At 46.9% G+C, this 16,097-nt stretch overlaps 1 protein-coding gene across 3 annotated transcripts in view; it reads left to right on the forward strand.

Moving 5' to 3' along the window:
• Nucleotides 1–16,097, forward strand: part of TRERF1 (transcriptional regulating factor 1) — a 208,681-nt gene that overhangs the window by 188,263 nt on the left and 4,321 nt on the right. For all 3 annotated transcript variants that reach the window (XM_039242675.1, XM_039242677.1, XM_039242676.1), the window contains 4 exons: nt 2,217–2,305; nt 4,173–4,283; nt 10,736–10,939; nt 13,631–13,842. In XM_039242675.1, coding sequence (XP_039098606.1) covers nt 2,217–2,305; nt 4,173–4,283; nt 10,736–10,939; nt 13,631–13,842 — 616 coding nt within the window. The remainder of the gene's footprint in view (nt 1–2,216; nt 2,306–4,172; nt 4,284–10,735; nt 10,940–13,630; nt 13,843–16,097) is intronic.

Below are 16,097 nucleotides of genomic sequence, written 5' to 3' on the forward strand. Positions count from 1 at the left end.
ATTTAGCTAAACTGTCTCTTTCTACCTTTGCTCCTGAGCAAGGGGTGCATATGGGAGCTGGGACCCCATGGCCTTGAATATTAGACAGAATTTGAGGAACACTTATGGGACCATTCCAGAACCCCAACCCTCTGTTCACGTCCAACCCAGCACAGCTTCTCCAACACTCAGACTCTCTTCTCCTTCCTGTCGCGATGGGTGCACAACCAAAAATGTCCCAGCCTCCAGAACCTCTGGAAGATGCTTCTTTCTGTTGGGGATTAATCACAAAGCTGCTTTCCTTCTGGAAGTAAAGAGATAAACTTGCAAACCAAAGAAATCAGGCAATGGTGGCCCCATGCTTTAGACCTCTGCACCAGCCCAACCCTGCAGAGCATGTTTTGAGTTGGAGCCAGAGGCACTTGGCTTGAGGACCTGTCACCAAGTCACACAGAGAAGGTGTTTATTTCAGCAATCTGAGTTTCTGTCACTGACTCACACATTCTGTCAAGGAGCCTGATTCACTAATTTTGGCTGAACCTTCCAAGGGAAGAAACAATTCAGATTTCCTGCAATTTCAACTTCAGCAGTCAACCATAGCGCAATGGAAATCCTGGGCTTATCCTGGTTAGGAGGGAAAGTACTATGGTTTGGGGGATTACAGCTCTGACAAGTGGAGGAATGTCAAAGTCAAAGGCCCAGCCGTGCACCATCCGAAGAATTAGAGATGTGGCAAATACAAACAAAACAAAACAAAACCAGAAAAATGAAGCAGTTTTCTGCAAAGAGCCTTCCCTGGAGCTCCCAGAAATAGGACTTCTCTTAGGAATAACCCTCATTTCTTGTGCAAAACAGGCCAGGACCACTCTGTGTGATCATCTGCATATCCTGCTTTCTCCTTTATGGAAGGGGAAAAATGTGAAAATCAAGTCCAGCCACCAACGCAGATGCACCAACCCAGCACTGCGGGGGCCCTCTTCCTCATTGGTCTGCAGCTCTGTCAGGGGCTGGTCCTGCTCACCTCTCCAGCCCCATCTGTTTTCTCTTTGCCAGAAGCCTGTAGGTGAACCCTACTGGATTACTGCTCATTCTCTGAACATCCCCATTTCCTCATCTGTAAAATGGGTAACAGTTATCTTGCAGGGTTATTGACGGAGCCAAATAACTAATGTCTGTGAAGTACTTAGAACCTGGCACGTAGTAAGTGCTTAGAGATGCTAGGGTTTTGTATTCTTTTTTCCTAGCGTGGTATCTTGCATATAGTAGACACCTAAAAAATACCTGTTTAATGAATAAATGGATCCATCATCTTACTCTTGTCTCAGCCCCTTTTCCTCCCCAGAATTCCCTTCCATCTCCTCCTTGCCTGAATTGCTTCTGTGTGTCCTTTCAAACTCAGCCCAGGGGCGCCCAGGTGGCTCAGTCGGTTGAGCATCCGACTTCGGCTCAGGTCATGATCTCACGGTTCGTAGGTTCGAGCCCCGCGTCAGGCTCTGTGCTGAACTATAGCTCAGAACCTGGAGCCTGCTTCAGATTCTGTGTCTCTTTCTCTCTCTCTGCCCATCCCCTGTTCACACTCTGTCTCTCAAAAATAAATAAATGTGAAAAAAATGAAATAAAAGCCCAGGTGTTTTCTCTGCCTAAAAGCCTGGCCCTCACCTCAGTGTGATGTTGCTTCTTTGTGCCCCACTGGCACATGACCTCTATCTCAGCATCACAGCCATCACTTTGAACACTGTGGCCTCCTGGTTTGTCTCCCCACTAGGTGGTGAGCATCTTGAGGGTGGAGACAGCCGAAACCGCCAAATCTCGAGAAGCAATGCCACATGAATGCTTACACCCGTGAACATCATAATTACACAGAAAGTGTAACTACAATGTGTTGAGCACTCACTGTTTTCCAGTTACTAAGCTAAGCACTTTTGGTGCATTATCTTCTTTAACCTTCCCAAACACCGCAAAACCTGAGGACGATTAGAATGATTCCCAGTGGTAGGTAACAAAAGTGAGCCTTAGGTTCAGTAACTTGCCAAGGTCAAGGCCCTAGCTGGGATTTGAACCCAGGTGTTAGAGTTGCTAACCATTACACTACGTTGGTTTTTTTTGGCTCAAACAGGAGTTGGGAGTTGCATATGTATTAATACCACTTGCTAACCAGTTGTGTTTTGTGACTTAACTAGGCCAGCACCAAAAAGTAAGGAGAACTGTGCTGTGTTCTTACATTTGTTTTATTGTAGGTTCGGACAAGTGGACCTCCCTAGAAAGAAAACTGTTTAACAAAGCACTAGCCACTTACAGCAAAGACTTTATTTTTGTACAGAAGATGGTAAGCATGCTTTTTCCCTTCGCTCACTTGAAATTGAATTGGGGAAGTTATATACCTAAAGACACACAGAAATATTTGGTTACTGGTTTAACACGCTCATGAAAAGGATGCCTCCTACCTGTCTGGTGAAAGATGGTATTTGTTACAGGGGTGGCATTGCCTGGTGCCAGGGCTGTGGGGGAGAAGGAGGACCTCAATTATTTGGACATGGTGGGGAGTTATTTTTATCTTTATAAAAATGTGGAATTTATGTAACCTATCAGAATAAATAGAACGGAGGCTGTTGGTTTACAATGTACATGATTTATTTTGTGTATATTTGACAGATTTATCATGTTCTTGACAAATTACTTTTCTGAGATATTAGAGAAGGGAAGATATGCACCTTCCCCCTAGCCAGTAGCAGAGTTTCTGGAGTTGGGCCCCTAATCATAATGCCAGTCATAATAAAAATAATAATACTTTGTACATACAGCATCTCACAGCAAAATAGAACTCTGTACACAGATGAAATAGCACTTTTGCAGCAGATAATGAACTTAACAGGCCTTAATTGGCTGAGAGGTGGTTTAGGCTAAAAGTTAAAATGACTCAGTGTTTCAGAAAATCAATGAACAATGGAGCCATATTGTGTTATTAAGCTCATTAAGATGTTCAGGTCCATGGAGAACAGAGTCACAGGCAACAGCTCTCACTGGCTGGGCCGACGCCACCCACCAGGTACATGTCTCCTGTCCTTAATCTAGGACTTTCCTTGGTGGATGAGAATCAGAACAGGTAGACTTTCCTCTGCTTGCCCCCCTCTCCACATCTATATTCACCCCTGCCTTTCCCTACCTTGGAGGCCACCATGCTCTTTGCTGCCCTGTAAGCTCAGTAGCCTCCATGCTCTCCTCTTTCTTGAGGAGAAAGCCCCCCTCCCCCAGGACTGACCTGTCCTAGGCCTCACCCCTCACAGGCCCGCACCTTGTTGCCTGGTGACGGACTCCTGTGTCGTGCTTGTCAGGCAACACGGCCTTTCCAGCAAGTGCTCTCTGAGACAGTGTCCTCACTCCCTGAGCGACTCTGGTGTAGAATCTCAAGATACCAATTGGTGTGAAGGGGGCAGTTTCAGAAGGAGACGACTTCTGGGGGGGACCTCCTTCATCTCGCAGTTTGGGTGGCTGGCTTCCCACTTCCCGCAAGCATTGCCAGCCTTTGATCTGCCTCCAGAAAGCCCACGTTCTTGAACTTGGAGATCTGTGAACTACACAAAGGCATTTTTTTTCCTCTTTAAAATACATGTACCTTTGCCCCCCTGGGGGAAGACAGGGCAGGGCCTGTTTCCTGCAGAAACTAAGCTCTTGCCGTCGTCGCTTTTGCCTTACATTCCTGTTCGATTACTAAGGAGCATTTTTCATAAATAGATTTTGAAGGTCAACCAGTCGGAGAGCCAGATACGCTCAAGCACATGAAATGAAAAAGCGTGCTGCTTTATGGGTTAAAAAAAGGAATGAGCTCTCTATGGGCCGACATGAAAAAAATCTCCAGGCTATATTGTGGGGGGGGGGAAATCAAGTTGCAAACCAGCATATACAGTGTGTTGCCTTTTGTGAGAAGTATAGTCTCGTGTTCTTTGGTATATACGTAAAGAGATTCTGGAATGATACCCGAGACATTAAGAAGAGGGGTTAGCTGTGCAACAGGGGTGGGGCGGGTGAGACCTGGATGGAGGGAGCACAGCATGAGAAGGAGGTTGTTCACTGTACACGTTTTTTTGTTGAATTGCATACACCTATTACCCGTTACATAATTAAATGTCCACAAAAGCTCGCGGCTTGGCACCCTGCCCACTGTCGAGCTGATCTGGGGCTGGCTTTCCTGGCAGGTGAAGTCTAAGACGGTGGCTCAGTGTGTGGAGTACTATTACACGTGGAAAAAGATAATGCGCTTGGGGCGGAAACACCGGACACGCCTGGCAGAAATCGATGATTCTGTGGTGAGTGAACCTGCTTGCGTGGGCCCCACCCCCAACCTTCACCCAGGTCAGTCAGTGGCTGGTGTTTGGCTCGGCTTTGCCGCCAAGGTGACCACGGTGAGCGGGTGACGGGCCCGTCCCCTTGCAGGGTTCAGGCCTCAACCTCCTGGCATAAAAATGCAGAAGGAAGGTGGCTCCAAGTTTGCCCCGTAGCTCAGCACTCAGTTCAAGAGGCAAGGGCTAGCCTGCGCTGCAAGGCAGGAAGGCCCCGGGGAGTGAGGCCAGAGTGGTCCCAGCCTTGACTTGATGGCTTATAAGTGGGTGCCCTTGACCCTGTAAGATATCCTTTCTGCTCCGTCCATGTCATAGCTGCTACTGGCCAGAGGACCAGAGCCCTCAGGTGTTACCACAGCTTCCATTAAGCATGACTGAGGAGGAGTCTTGGCCTCTAGACTATTCTAGGAACTCTCAATTATCGAGGAATAGTTAACATCATGTGTATTATTCTAATCCTTAATCAACATTTATCCCCGAGCCTGATTTCCTTCATTGGCAGCAGTCTGAAGTTGTCTGCAAGTCAAGTACACACCAAAGACATAGCACACTCAAGGCTAAAGACATTGAAATCTTCTCTGAGGCCCTAATGTGTGGCTTCAGTAATTACTATCACTTTTGTCCTTGTGACTCACTCTTTTAGTTTCCTGTGTCCATAGCCAGGGAAAGTCTCCTCTCCACACGTCGTGCACCTGCCGTGCATGTGTGTGTAAACGTGGCGTGTCTTATAACAGATTAGTAAACTCCACGCTGTCTCCACTGGGGAAAGTGTTTTGGATTCATTAATGTTGTGAATGTCTGTAATATACTTTCATTCCCACTTGTGCCCCGGTTGTGTTAGCCCCTGTCGGTGATTTTCTTTAACTGACACTTACATAGCATTTTCTGTGTGCCGGGCATCAGGCTGGGCCCTTTACCAATACTGACTCATTTAATCCTCCAAGCCAGTCTGTGAGGCAGGGAACTGAGGGACAGAACCTAAGTAGCTTAGCCACGGTCAAATGGCTGGTGAGTGTGTTGTCTGAGCCTGATTCCCTGTCTAATATTTAAGAGCAATCCGATGCAAATTCTCTTAGAGAAGTATAAAAACACTGGGACTCATTAATGCTTCAAGGCCCAAGTTCCTACCTGGCCTTGGAGACCTAAGAATGAACCTAGCTATGAAATAAACGCACATATTTGAATTTACATTTAGACCCATGGATCAGGAAAAAATCGACATCTATATCCGAGATGATGGTATTCTCTGTTCGGGGTCTCCTGCTTTCAGGCCTTTTGTGTGAGTCGTTTAAGTAGTGCTGTCTTGGATCCGAATAGCGTTGTTCTCACTCATGGCCTGATGTTTAAAAAAAGCAACGTGGCCTCTCCTGGTTCAGTCAGCTAAAAGCAGTCAAGTTCCCATGATGTAAATAGCAATAGGTGTGTAGTGCTGTGGGTGATCAGGGATGTTTACTGGCCTCTGTTTCCCCCCTTGCCCCGGAGCATATACTAAAGCTGGGACAATGTGGCACCCATAAGTGGATGCTTTAGTGTGAACCCCAAGAGTGTTTACAAGCAGCATAAGACAAGAGGGCCTTAAGGCCTCTCTCTCATCCAGCTCTATCATTTCACAGGCAGGAGGTTGAGGCCCAGAGAGGGGAATGGCTTCCCAAGGTCGCAGAGAACATTGCTTTCCAGATGAGCCGATAGACAATGAACAAGGAAGCATGAAGAATCCTGGCCTTGGGGACCTAGGACCCGGCTCCTAAAGCTTACTGACCTATAAAACGGAGCAGGTGGTTTAGGTGATTTGGAAAATCCTTTCCAGTTCTGGAATGTTCTGGGCTCTGTCAGAGTCACATTTTGGAAGCGGGCAAAATCCGAGGAGATGGCTTCCTAAGGCAAACTGATGCCTTTCCAGCTGGTGCTGATACCAGGTGCCTAGGACAGTGCTTGGCATAATAGAGACGCTCTAAATATTTGTTGAATGAATCAAGTGAACATCATTCCCAGATAGGAGTCACTGTGGGTCATGGCAACAATCCCTCTATGAACTCACTGCAGGGAGAGGAGGTGAACAGGGGAATCCAGGACAGGGACTGCGGCTAAGGAAGATGTTACCACGCAAGGAAGAGGTGCCATCTTGGGCCAGCAGGGCTTTGGAGATGCATGGAAAGCCCTAGGTGTGGGGTGCCTGGCTGGCTCAGTCTGTGGAGTGTGCGACTCTTGGTCTCAGGGTTGTGAGTTCGAGCCCCACATTGGGTGTAGAGATTACTTAAAAATAAAATAAAATAATAAATTAAATAAATTAAAAAATAGAAAGAAAGGCCCAGACACGCACGTAGCCTCAGAGTAAGGAGGAGGGGTTAAGACGATGCCCAAGGGACCACACCTTCTTGGGTTTATTCACCAGGAGCCAGTATTAAGCTGGGTCAAGAGCATCCCCACCCTTATTACCTTGAGGAGAACCAAAAGCAATGTGCAGAGATGACTCAGGCCCACAAAGAAGAAAAAAAATTCTTGATTTAAGGCCAGCATGGTAGCTCAGCAGCTCCCTTTCAGGCTCTGTGAAGGCACAGTCAGCCTCCTGAGGGAAGTTTCCAGAGCAGGGATGAAAAATCGAGACCGTGCAAGGAATGGGGAGGGTGTAGAAGGCACAGCCCTGGGACAGGAGTCCTGCCCTTTGTCCTCAGGGCCAGCCTGGACACTTGGGATAGCTCTCCCGGTCGTAGGTCCTCAGTGTCCATCCCAAACGGAACATGATGGAACACGCTCAAGTCGTTCAGGGACTTTTGTGGGGAGACAGGAAGAAGAGGGTTGGTGAAGAATGGCTGCTTCATAGGTAACCACGAGGCCAGCCTCCTCCGCTTCGGAGACTTCTAGCCTGAGGTCATCATAGGTCCTTTTACCTTAGAGGCAAAAGAAGGGGACCAAGGTGCCCTCTACTCAGGTTATGGGAGGAAAGTGTGCTGATCACATCCTCCTGTCCCTGCCCATGCGCACACTCCCACTCGGGGCAGGTCTGTGGATCGGGTTGTGCGCACAATTCAGCACAACTCAAGAAACCAAGTGACAGAAGTTACTGACGTTGGAAGACGGTGGTCAGGACTCCGAGGGCAAAGCTCACCCACAGTCTAAGCACCTGAGTTACCACGACACGGTCCACCAATGGGGGGCTGGGAGATCGCCTGCTGCCCTCTAACATGGACAGGCAGCTGTTTCTATCGGTTGTGAGAAGTTTAGGGTCTCTGTCTTTGGGCTGAAAATCCAAACTATGTACAGACTGAGGACATCTGCTGCAGGGCCAATAAATAGATAAAGAAGGCCGAGGTGTTGAAATCAGATGGTTTAGGTTTCAAATCTCAATTCAGCTTCTTTACCAGCTATGTGACCTTGGGGAAAGTAGCTCTCTGGCCAGTTTCCTTATTTGTTTGAAAAAGAAAATGTTGTACAGGGCTGTCGTGAGCACTGGCAATTATGTGGGGGAGGGGGGGAAGGTACCTGATTCATAGCAGGCATTCAACATGTTTTCATCCCCATCATCATCATCATCAGTGCTGGCGACACTCAATTTTGTGTCTCTGAGTAAATTTGGGCCGTTGAGCTATTTGTATTTTAACTTAACAAATGTCTCATAATGCGACTTCCATTTGCATCCCTGAAAAATAAGAATATCATCCTCCTCAAGAAACCCTTATTGCAGACACATAAGGCTTTAAGCACCATGTTAAATATGTAACCAGCTCCCCATCCTGTATTTGCCCACCTTCTACCAATTTTGGACTATTACTCAATGTTTCATTTCACAATACATCGTGAAATGGCCAACTTGTTGATACAAAGTTGTGCATCTTAGGATTTTTGTCCTCCTGTCTTTCTTTGTATCTCTTAGTCACTTTGGTAAGCCATATGGCTTGACGACAAATCATTTTGTGAACATGTATAGATTGCCAGTTGAAATAAAACCTGTCTACATTCCGGAGACACATGTAATCACAGGACAGTATAATTTAGTCTATAATTTTGTGGCTCCATGGAATGTCTCTTTGAGGAGTTTTTCAGCCCCCAAAAATGGTGTTGTAAGAACATCGTAATTATAGCAAGTACTGTAAAACAAATGTCATTGTCATTAAAGTTACTGTATATAATCTATTTTAAGTGCCAAGCTATAGGCCATGGCCTGCTTGCTAAACTGATTCCTGAGTCCACAAATTTCCATTTCTATAAAGGAATGGAGGGAACCATTAGAGTTCTACATAATGTGGTTTTACCTGAAACTCCTTGAGGTTGAAAGATGATGGGGCGCCTAGGTGGTTCAGTCGGTTAGGCATCCAACTTCGGCTCAGGTCATGATCTCAGGGCTCATGAGTTCGAGCCCCACGTCGGGCTCTGTGCTGACAGCGTGGAGCCTGGAGCCTGCTTCAGATTCTGTGTCTCCCTTCCTCTCTGCCCCTCCCCCGCTTGCGCTCTGTCTTTCTCTGTCTCTCAAAAATAAATAAACGTTAAAAAAATTTTTTTAAATAAAGATGATGGATTCATATGGGAAGAAGACCATTTAAGGAAAATCAGCCTGTGTGTTCTATAAGAATAAGTGACCTACAGCTTATATGTGCTGAATCACTCTGTAAAATAAAGTGGGCCTACGTCTGTACTCACTGAAGTATTTGAGCAGATGTAATCATTACTACTTAATCGTAATTAACCCACTGGAAACTGAAGCCATGTCTTAAGTACACTCTGTCACTACATCATTTCAAACGTGCATGTGTATGATATCAAATGCAGACAACAATGAGACCATGACAGAGTGTTAAATGCCCCCTGTTTACTGGCATTGACTTTCTCCCCTGCCTCGAATCCAAACTGGAAAGAGTGCTTATTGTCTCTGGATCCCAGGGTCCTACTATACTCTTAGAAATCTTCATCCTTGAGGTGCCTGGGTGGCTCAGTCGGTTAAGTGTCCAACTTCGGTTCAGGTCACGATCTCACAGTTTAGGAGTTCGTGCCCTGCATCGGACTGTGTTCCAACAGCTCAGAGCCTGGATCCTGCTTTGAATTCTGTGTCTCCTCTTGTCTCTGCCCCTCGCCCACTCATACTCTGTCTCTCTGTCTCTCTCTTAAAAATAAACACTAAAAAAAAAGAAAAACAGAAATCTTCATCCTTTTCGGAAATTCTCATTTCTGGGTTCCGAGAATCATCGTCTGACCCAGAGTTACATCACTGTCTGGGATCGACCAAACCAGAGCCCACATCGTGCTTTAAACAGAGCTTGGCAGACACAAATGACCTGTCAGGGTCAGGGGCAAGCAGGACCTGCCGTTTGTTTCCTTGTCTGTAAATGAGGATGCTCCCACCTCGTTCAGTGATCCAGCAAATGCAAAAATGCCTTGTACACCGTGAAGGGCGGTGAAATAGAAGCTGAAATGAGGTGGATGGAACTTGGAACTCTCTCTCCCTGGTCCCCGGTCCTCTGTCAGCCTAGAGAGCCAGCATCTTTCCGTGAGGACAGAGAAAGCAGGGTAGGTAGTTAAGCAGGAAGTAGAATGAGGGCCTCCTACGTCCCTGCCCTCCATCCCAATCTACCCACAGTACAACACTAGGCTGTTCCTGTGACTTCCTGTCTTGTTAACCCCGGGGAAGGTGAGACCTTCTTTGTCCTCCACCTACTGCTATTCTGAAGGAGGAGTAAGGGACACAGTAGCCATAAGGATGTTCAGTCACAGAAAATATTTTTCATGGTCTTTTTCACAGAATGCCTCTAGAGGCATTTCTCCAAGCCCATGATGAGAGATCCATCAATCAGTCAATCAATAAAATAAGGGAGGGATCCAGGGGGATACCCCTTTCCCTTTTCTCTCCTCAAAGTCATTGCACTTCACTCTTCCATTCTGTTTTCTGCCAAGAGCAACCAGGGGCGCATCGGAGCACCCTGTGCCACATGCTTGCCACAGGCCACAGGTCAAAGCAGACATCTGGGCCATCACTCGTGGAAGTATGTCATAACGCCCGTAGACAGATCATGATGTAGGGCTTTAGTTTCTCTCCAAGAGGGGTTTCCCTAAGACCATTACTGCTTGAAAACCCCCCTCCCTGCTCTGGGGAGACAGAGCGGCTCCCAAGCGAGTTTTAATCCGTTTCAAGGTCTGCTGGTCTTGAACAAGGAGAAACTCTATACACAGACATCTCTCCTCCCTGCCTTAGCATGTTTTTATAGAAGCAGCGAAGGGACCCAAAGTGAGGCAGGGGGACTCTCGACCTCAGAGCCCCAAGCATCCAATGACTGACCTGATGGAGACCACCGGAGCCCCCTCCCAGGGCAGAACCCCCACCCCCTCCCCACGTCCAGCGCCTTTCTCCTCTGCTAGCTGGTGGCTCTGTTCATCACTAAAAATGCTATTTGGGGCTGTCCCCCCTTTTGCTTTTATTGCCTTAACACTAGACGAGTGAAGAAGAAGAGGAATTAGAGGAAGATGAGGAGGACCCGGAAGAAGACCGGAAGTCCATGAGAGAAGAGGAGAGCGAAGTGCCCAAGTCTCCCGAGCCACCGCCAGGCCCCTTGCTGGCTCCCGCGGAGGGGCCACCCCTGCAGGCCCTCGGCCAGCCCTCCGGCTCCTTCATCTGTGAGATGCCCAACTGCGGGGCAGTAAGTGTCCCTGTGTCCTCTGTCCTCCCCGGGGACCCGTGACTGAGAGGGCAGTGGGCTGTGCCTGGCTTTAAGGACCACACATTTTAGGAAGGGTGCACTTTCAACAATGAAAGTTTGACAGAAGAGGTGTCCTGTCACCGGGATTTTCTTCCTTTGTTTTCATTTACTTATTCAGCAGGCACATATGGCTATGCTCTGTGCTCAGGGGACATGGAGGAGGTCCCCACGCTCAGAAAGCATGTGATCCAGAGCTCTTAAATGGCACCTGGCTCTACAGTGAGCCTTGGCCTCCAGAACTTAACGCCCCCTGTTTCTTGGTGCCTCTGCACCCCTCTGGGCCCTGTAAGCATGCATTTTAAATGCCCTGAGTGGGGAGCCCACCGAGAAGGCTTGTCCTTTCCTAACACCTTGCCTCCATTTCTTGCCATCTCACCTGTCTGGAAGGCTTTGCATTTCCTATGGCATAAAGTGATACTCATTCAAATGGCATTAATTTGAAATTTGAGAGAAGCGTTACAAAGATTTGGCTAAATTTTTACCTTGGTACTCTTTGGGGAGAACAAAAAAATTTTTACTAAACAAATTAATCATGTAAACCGGCATGATTACACAGGGAGCCTGTGTAATTATTTAACCTAGTGCTTTTCAAGTACACGGGAACTATCATTTAGCTGAAATAAAACAAATTCACCGTTGTATCATTCTTCACACTATGGAAGGCCTTAGAGCATCCATGCCTGTCTGGTCTAAGGCTCCCAGTATATTTTCAAGGATATATATATATATATATATATATATATATATATATATATATATTTTTTTTTAAGTTGTTACTTTTAGACTTTCAGCCCCTCATGGATCCCCCACGAGCCTGAATCGTTGAACTTTTCCCGAATCGGATTTCTTAAAGCTGGGCACACCTGTACAGGCAGGTTCTAGAGGTGTTAAAAAAGATGAGAATGTTGCTTCTTTACAAGAAGCTCTGTTTTTCCCAAGTTGCTTGTGTTTTTCTTTGCTTATACATTATATAGGACAATGGTGTTTTCCATAGTGTATTGAATGCTGCTTAATGAGTCTGTCACATAGGCGGAGAAAGCAAGAGTCTTTAAAATATTTAGATACTAAAGCAGAAATTCATTTGATTTACATTTGATTAAAAAAAAAGAAAAAGTAAGAAAAAAGGAATCTACATTTTGCATTAGCTTTGAAGAAAACACGAGAAATTGCTAGCTTGTTTCTGTCTTTGATGTTTAATGACCTGGAAGAATCACTCCATTATTTCCATTTCGTATAGAGCGCTTCCGTTCGGGGATGATTAAGACGTGACTTTAAATGACAGTATTTCTGGGTGTAGTTGTTTAGAAATTGACTGTTGCCTCAATTCGTAGTTATGTGTACAGTAAATTCTTTCCTGAGTGGGAAGTCATCTTTCACTTCTCCCGATCAGAAATGCTCAGCGGGCTGGATGTATTTTAATGATTTTTAAAACTCACAGGGAAAAAGCATATTGGTTTTATTCCTTGCCTAACCCTGAAGGTTTTGGTTTGCCAAATCAGCCATAGATTTTTTTTTCCCCCTGTAAGACCATAAACAGAGCTCATGCACTTCACACAAAGCAAACCACCCACAGAGCAGTGGGTACTGATGTGCTTAAAAAGCTGAAGTCGGGGCTCTTAGAATTTAGCGAAGTGGACTGCATCCCTTGACAGCGGTGGTGCTCAGCTGGGAATCATTTTTGCTCCTCAAGACCATGTGGTAATGTCTGGGGACACTTAGGTCATATCTAGAGAGGTGCCGTTGGCTTCTCCTGGGTAGAGGCCAGGGATGCTGCTAAACGTCCTACGCCACAAAGTCCCCCTCCAACAGAAAGAATCCAGTCCCAAGTGTTAGTAGAGCTGGGGTGGGGAGAGCCTGCTTTATGGCAAGCCTCAAAACACTGCCCCGGTCCTTCCTCTTCATCACCCTGCTGTAAAATTCAGGAGTCTTAAACATTGCATCAACAATTGGCTACTGATGGAGGCTTGAACGTAATATACACAATTTATCAGAGCAACTGATCTGTGTCTTTCCAGCTGTGTTTCTTGTGTGGGCTCCAGGGCTTCCTGGGCGGAGAGATCGAGCTGAGCAAATGGACTCAGCTTCTAGGGTGCTGTGTCTATTTCAGCCAGAGCACCTCTGGTTTTAACTTAGAGCTGTTGAGCAAGACCTGATTTGTCTTTTTTGTTTGGTTGTTTGTTTTTAAATAAAAGTAAAGAAAAGAAAAGGGGGAGGGTAACTTCCGATTTAAAAAATCATTTGGAAGCCGGTCAACTCCCTCATCTTACAGATGGGAAAAAAGTACGGTGTACAGAAGGGAAATGGCCCAGTGGCCCTCCCTCTTAGAGGTGCTGGGTCTAGTCCCCCAGTCCCCTGCCTTCTGGACAGTATGTTTTTCCTTCACACTGTGCATCTCGCCTTCTGGTTGTAACAGTGATGTGGTGTGTTGGTTTTTTTAATGGGCTCAGTGTTTGTGGTTGTAGTATTTGACCTTGGCCTTTAGGGCATACACCCAAAGTTCGCTTACATAAAACCCCTATGCACTGTCCTTAGACACTGTTTCAAATATCATGTGTTTTACCATTGAGTAACTAATAACCCTAATTTCCTTTTCAGGACTGTAGATGTCATGTCACTCCCTTTCTTCCCCAGGTGTTCAGCTCCCGACAGGCACTGAACGGCCACGCCCGTATCCACGGTGGCACCAACCAGGTGACCAAAACCCGGGGCGCCGTCCCCTCTGGAAAGCAGAAACCTGGCAGCACTCAGAGCGGATACTGCTCAGTGAAGAGCTCACCGTCTCACAGCACCACCAGCGGCGAGACGGACCCCACGACTATCTTCCCCTGCAAGGAATGTGGCAAGTAGGTGACAGTGGGCCAGGGACTGAATCTAAGTCCAGGATGAGTAGTGGCTCCGCGGAGGCCAGGCCAAGATGGTCTGTGCTTTCTTCAGCCAGTAAAAGAACCCGGTGTTGCCAAAAACCTCCCCCATCATCCTTGGGGTCTGTGTGGTGCCTCAGGGTGGGTGGACCTCTTCTCTGACTCGGAATATGCTCATCCTGACATCTGAAAGCCCTCATTAGGACAGACATCTTCATAGCAAACCTCTAGTGACAAAAATTGACCCTTTTTCAGAAATGGTGGGTGGGGCTCTGACTCCCACTTCGGCCCTTCACGCCCAAATCATGTCCCCTCGTGTTGAATCTTTGCATTCCTGCTGAGTGACTTGAGAATGGCTCTGAAACACCTACCAGGAACTCTCCTACCACTACTGGCTCACTCCTGTGTCGGGACAGACATCACTAATCAATTGCTACACTCTTCACTATCATTAAAGCCTTTCCATGGGAATGCTTCAGGCACCATCAGTTGATCGGGATGACCCACGAGATAAAGCCTAAGTGTCATCCCTGCCCCTTTTAGTATAAATTAAAATAAGAGAAAAAAACTGACAGTAGGTAGTAATAATAGCCAACATTTACCGAGCATGGAAACTCCACATGATGCCGATACTGCTTTTGTCCTTGAGATAGAAATAAAGATTGAATGTTAAGTAAAGGCACCTGCCCCAGGTCACACACCCCCAATAAGAACAGAGTTGAGATTTGAACCCCTCTCAGCTCCCGACCACTGCTCCGTTCCTCTTGGATTGTTTATTTTAGGTTGAAAATCTCATTGGTGGTAAGATGCACAGGGTTCCCTCCACCAGCATCCGGCGTAGAATTTCACTCTGCTTCTCAGTGAGTCTGCCTGACCTGGGAGGGTTGTCACGAGTGACTTTAGCATCCCTCATTGTGCAAATGATGCCAACTGGGACCTCTGCTTATAATACGCACCCTCATTAGGATATTTGAGGCAACTTACTAGTGCCTGCCATTTACCAGGGCCAACTTGCCTGGCACTGTTTTAAAGGATGTTTACGCGTATTGATAGTCTTTAGCAAAATAAGGCAGGCACTTTTAGTAGCTGCTTTTTTCCATGCAGAGAAAATGAGGCACAGAAAGGGTAAAGTCTCGGTCACCGTGCCCATCTGGGTTTGGATTCGAGCCAGACAGGCTGACCCGGGGCTGGCACTCTCAGCCTCTGAGTGACCCTAACTGCGGCGCACACCCCAGGGGGTTGGAAACTTAACCACCCATCTTCCTTCTACGAAGCGGATCTTCCCTCTACGAAGCACAGAGATCAGGGAGACGGCTTTTTGGGTGTAGCTTCCCTGTGTGTTCAGAGTCAGGACAAGATAGCCCTTTCGTCTTACCACGGAGAAGTGAGTCCCCAGATTGACCGTGAGGCTTATTGACTTGAAGTAATGAGCCGTCTGCAGGCCGACTCCCTTCATCTCCCACCTGTCCCTAGAGAGGAGCCGCCACCTCCACGCCCTGGGCTGTAGACGGGCCGCGACTCCTTACGCCACCAGGTGGAGACAGAGAACATTTTAACCAGCAGAAAATTGCATCTCAAGCTCTCTGGCTGTCTTTCAGTGACATCCATTAAATGTTTTTCTTGTCTTGTTTTTTCTGTTGCTTGGGACCTTTTAATACCATAACTCCAGTTAAGATTTTGTGGAAAATAGAGAGATTTTCTGTGGTTTTCCCAGAGTAGGAATACTAGGCAAATGTTTGCAGAATGCCTGGTTTAGCGGCTGAAAGCATGGTCATTAAACAGTTTCAATGTGTGCAGTTGTGATTCATCAAGCCTGCTGGTCTTAGGAATCAGAGTTGTTGGGGTTTTTTTTATTTCACTTTATGGGCTCAGGAACGAACGCTGGGTGTTTGTGCCACCCTCTCTCCAGAAAGAGGCAGTCTCACATCTGGGCAAACTTTCGGAAGAAGGTTCAGATAGAAATATTTTCGGCTTTGCAGGCCATACTGTTTGTGTCTCAGCTACTCAGCTCTGCCCTTGAAGCCGTAGACGGTACATAAACAAATAGATGTGGCTATATTCCAGGAAGACTTTATTTACAAAAATTCAGTGGGCTGGATTTTGTCCACTGGCCACAGTTTGCCGGCCCCTGATCCCAGAGTTTCTCAACTTCAGCAGTTACATTTGGGTCTGATAAGGCCTTGTTTGGGGAAGAAGGGCTGCCTCCACATTATAGGATATGTAGCCACATCCCTGGG

Source organism: Hyaena hyaena, unplaced genomic scaffold, assembly GCF_003009895.1.
Source record: "Hyaena hyaena isolate Hyena2069 unplaced genomic scaffold, ASM300989v1 scaffold_211, whole genome shotgun sequence".
Classification (NCBI taxonomy): Eukaryota; Metazoa; Chordata; class Mammalia; order Carnivora; family Hyaenidae; genus Hyaena; species Hyaena hyaena.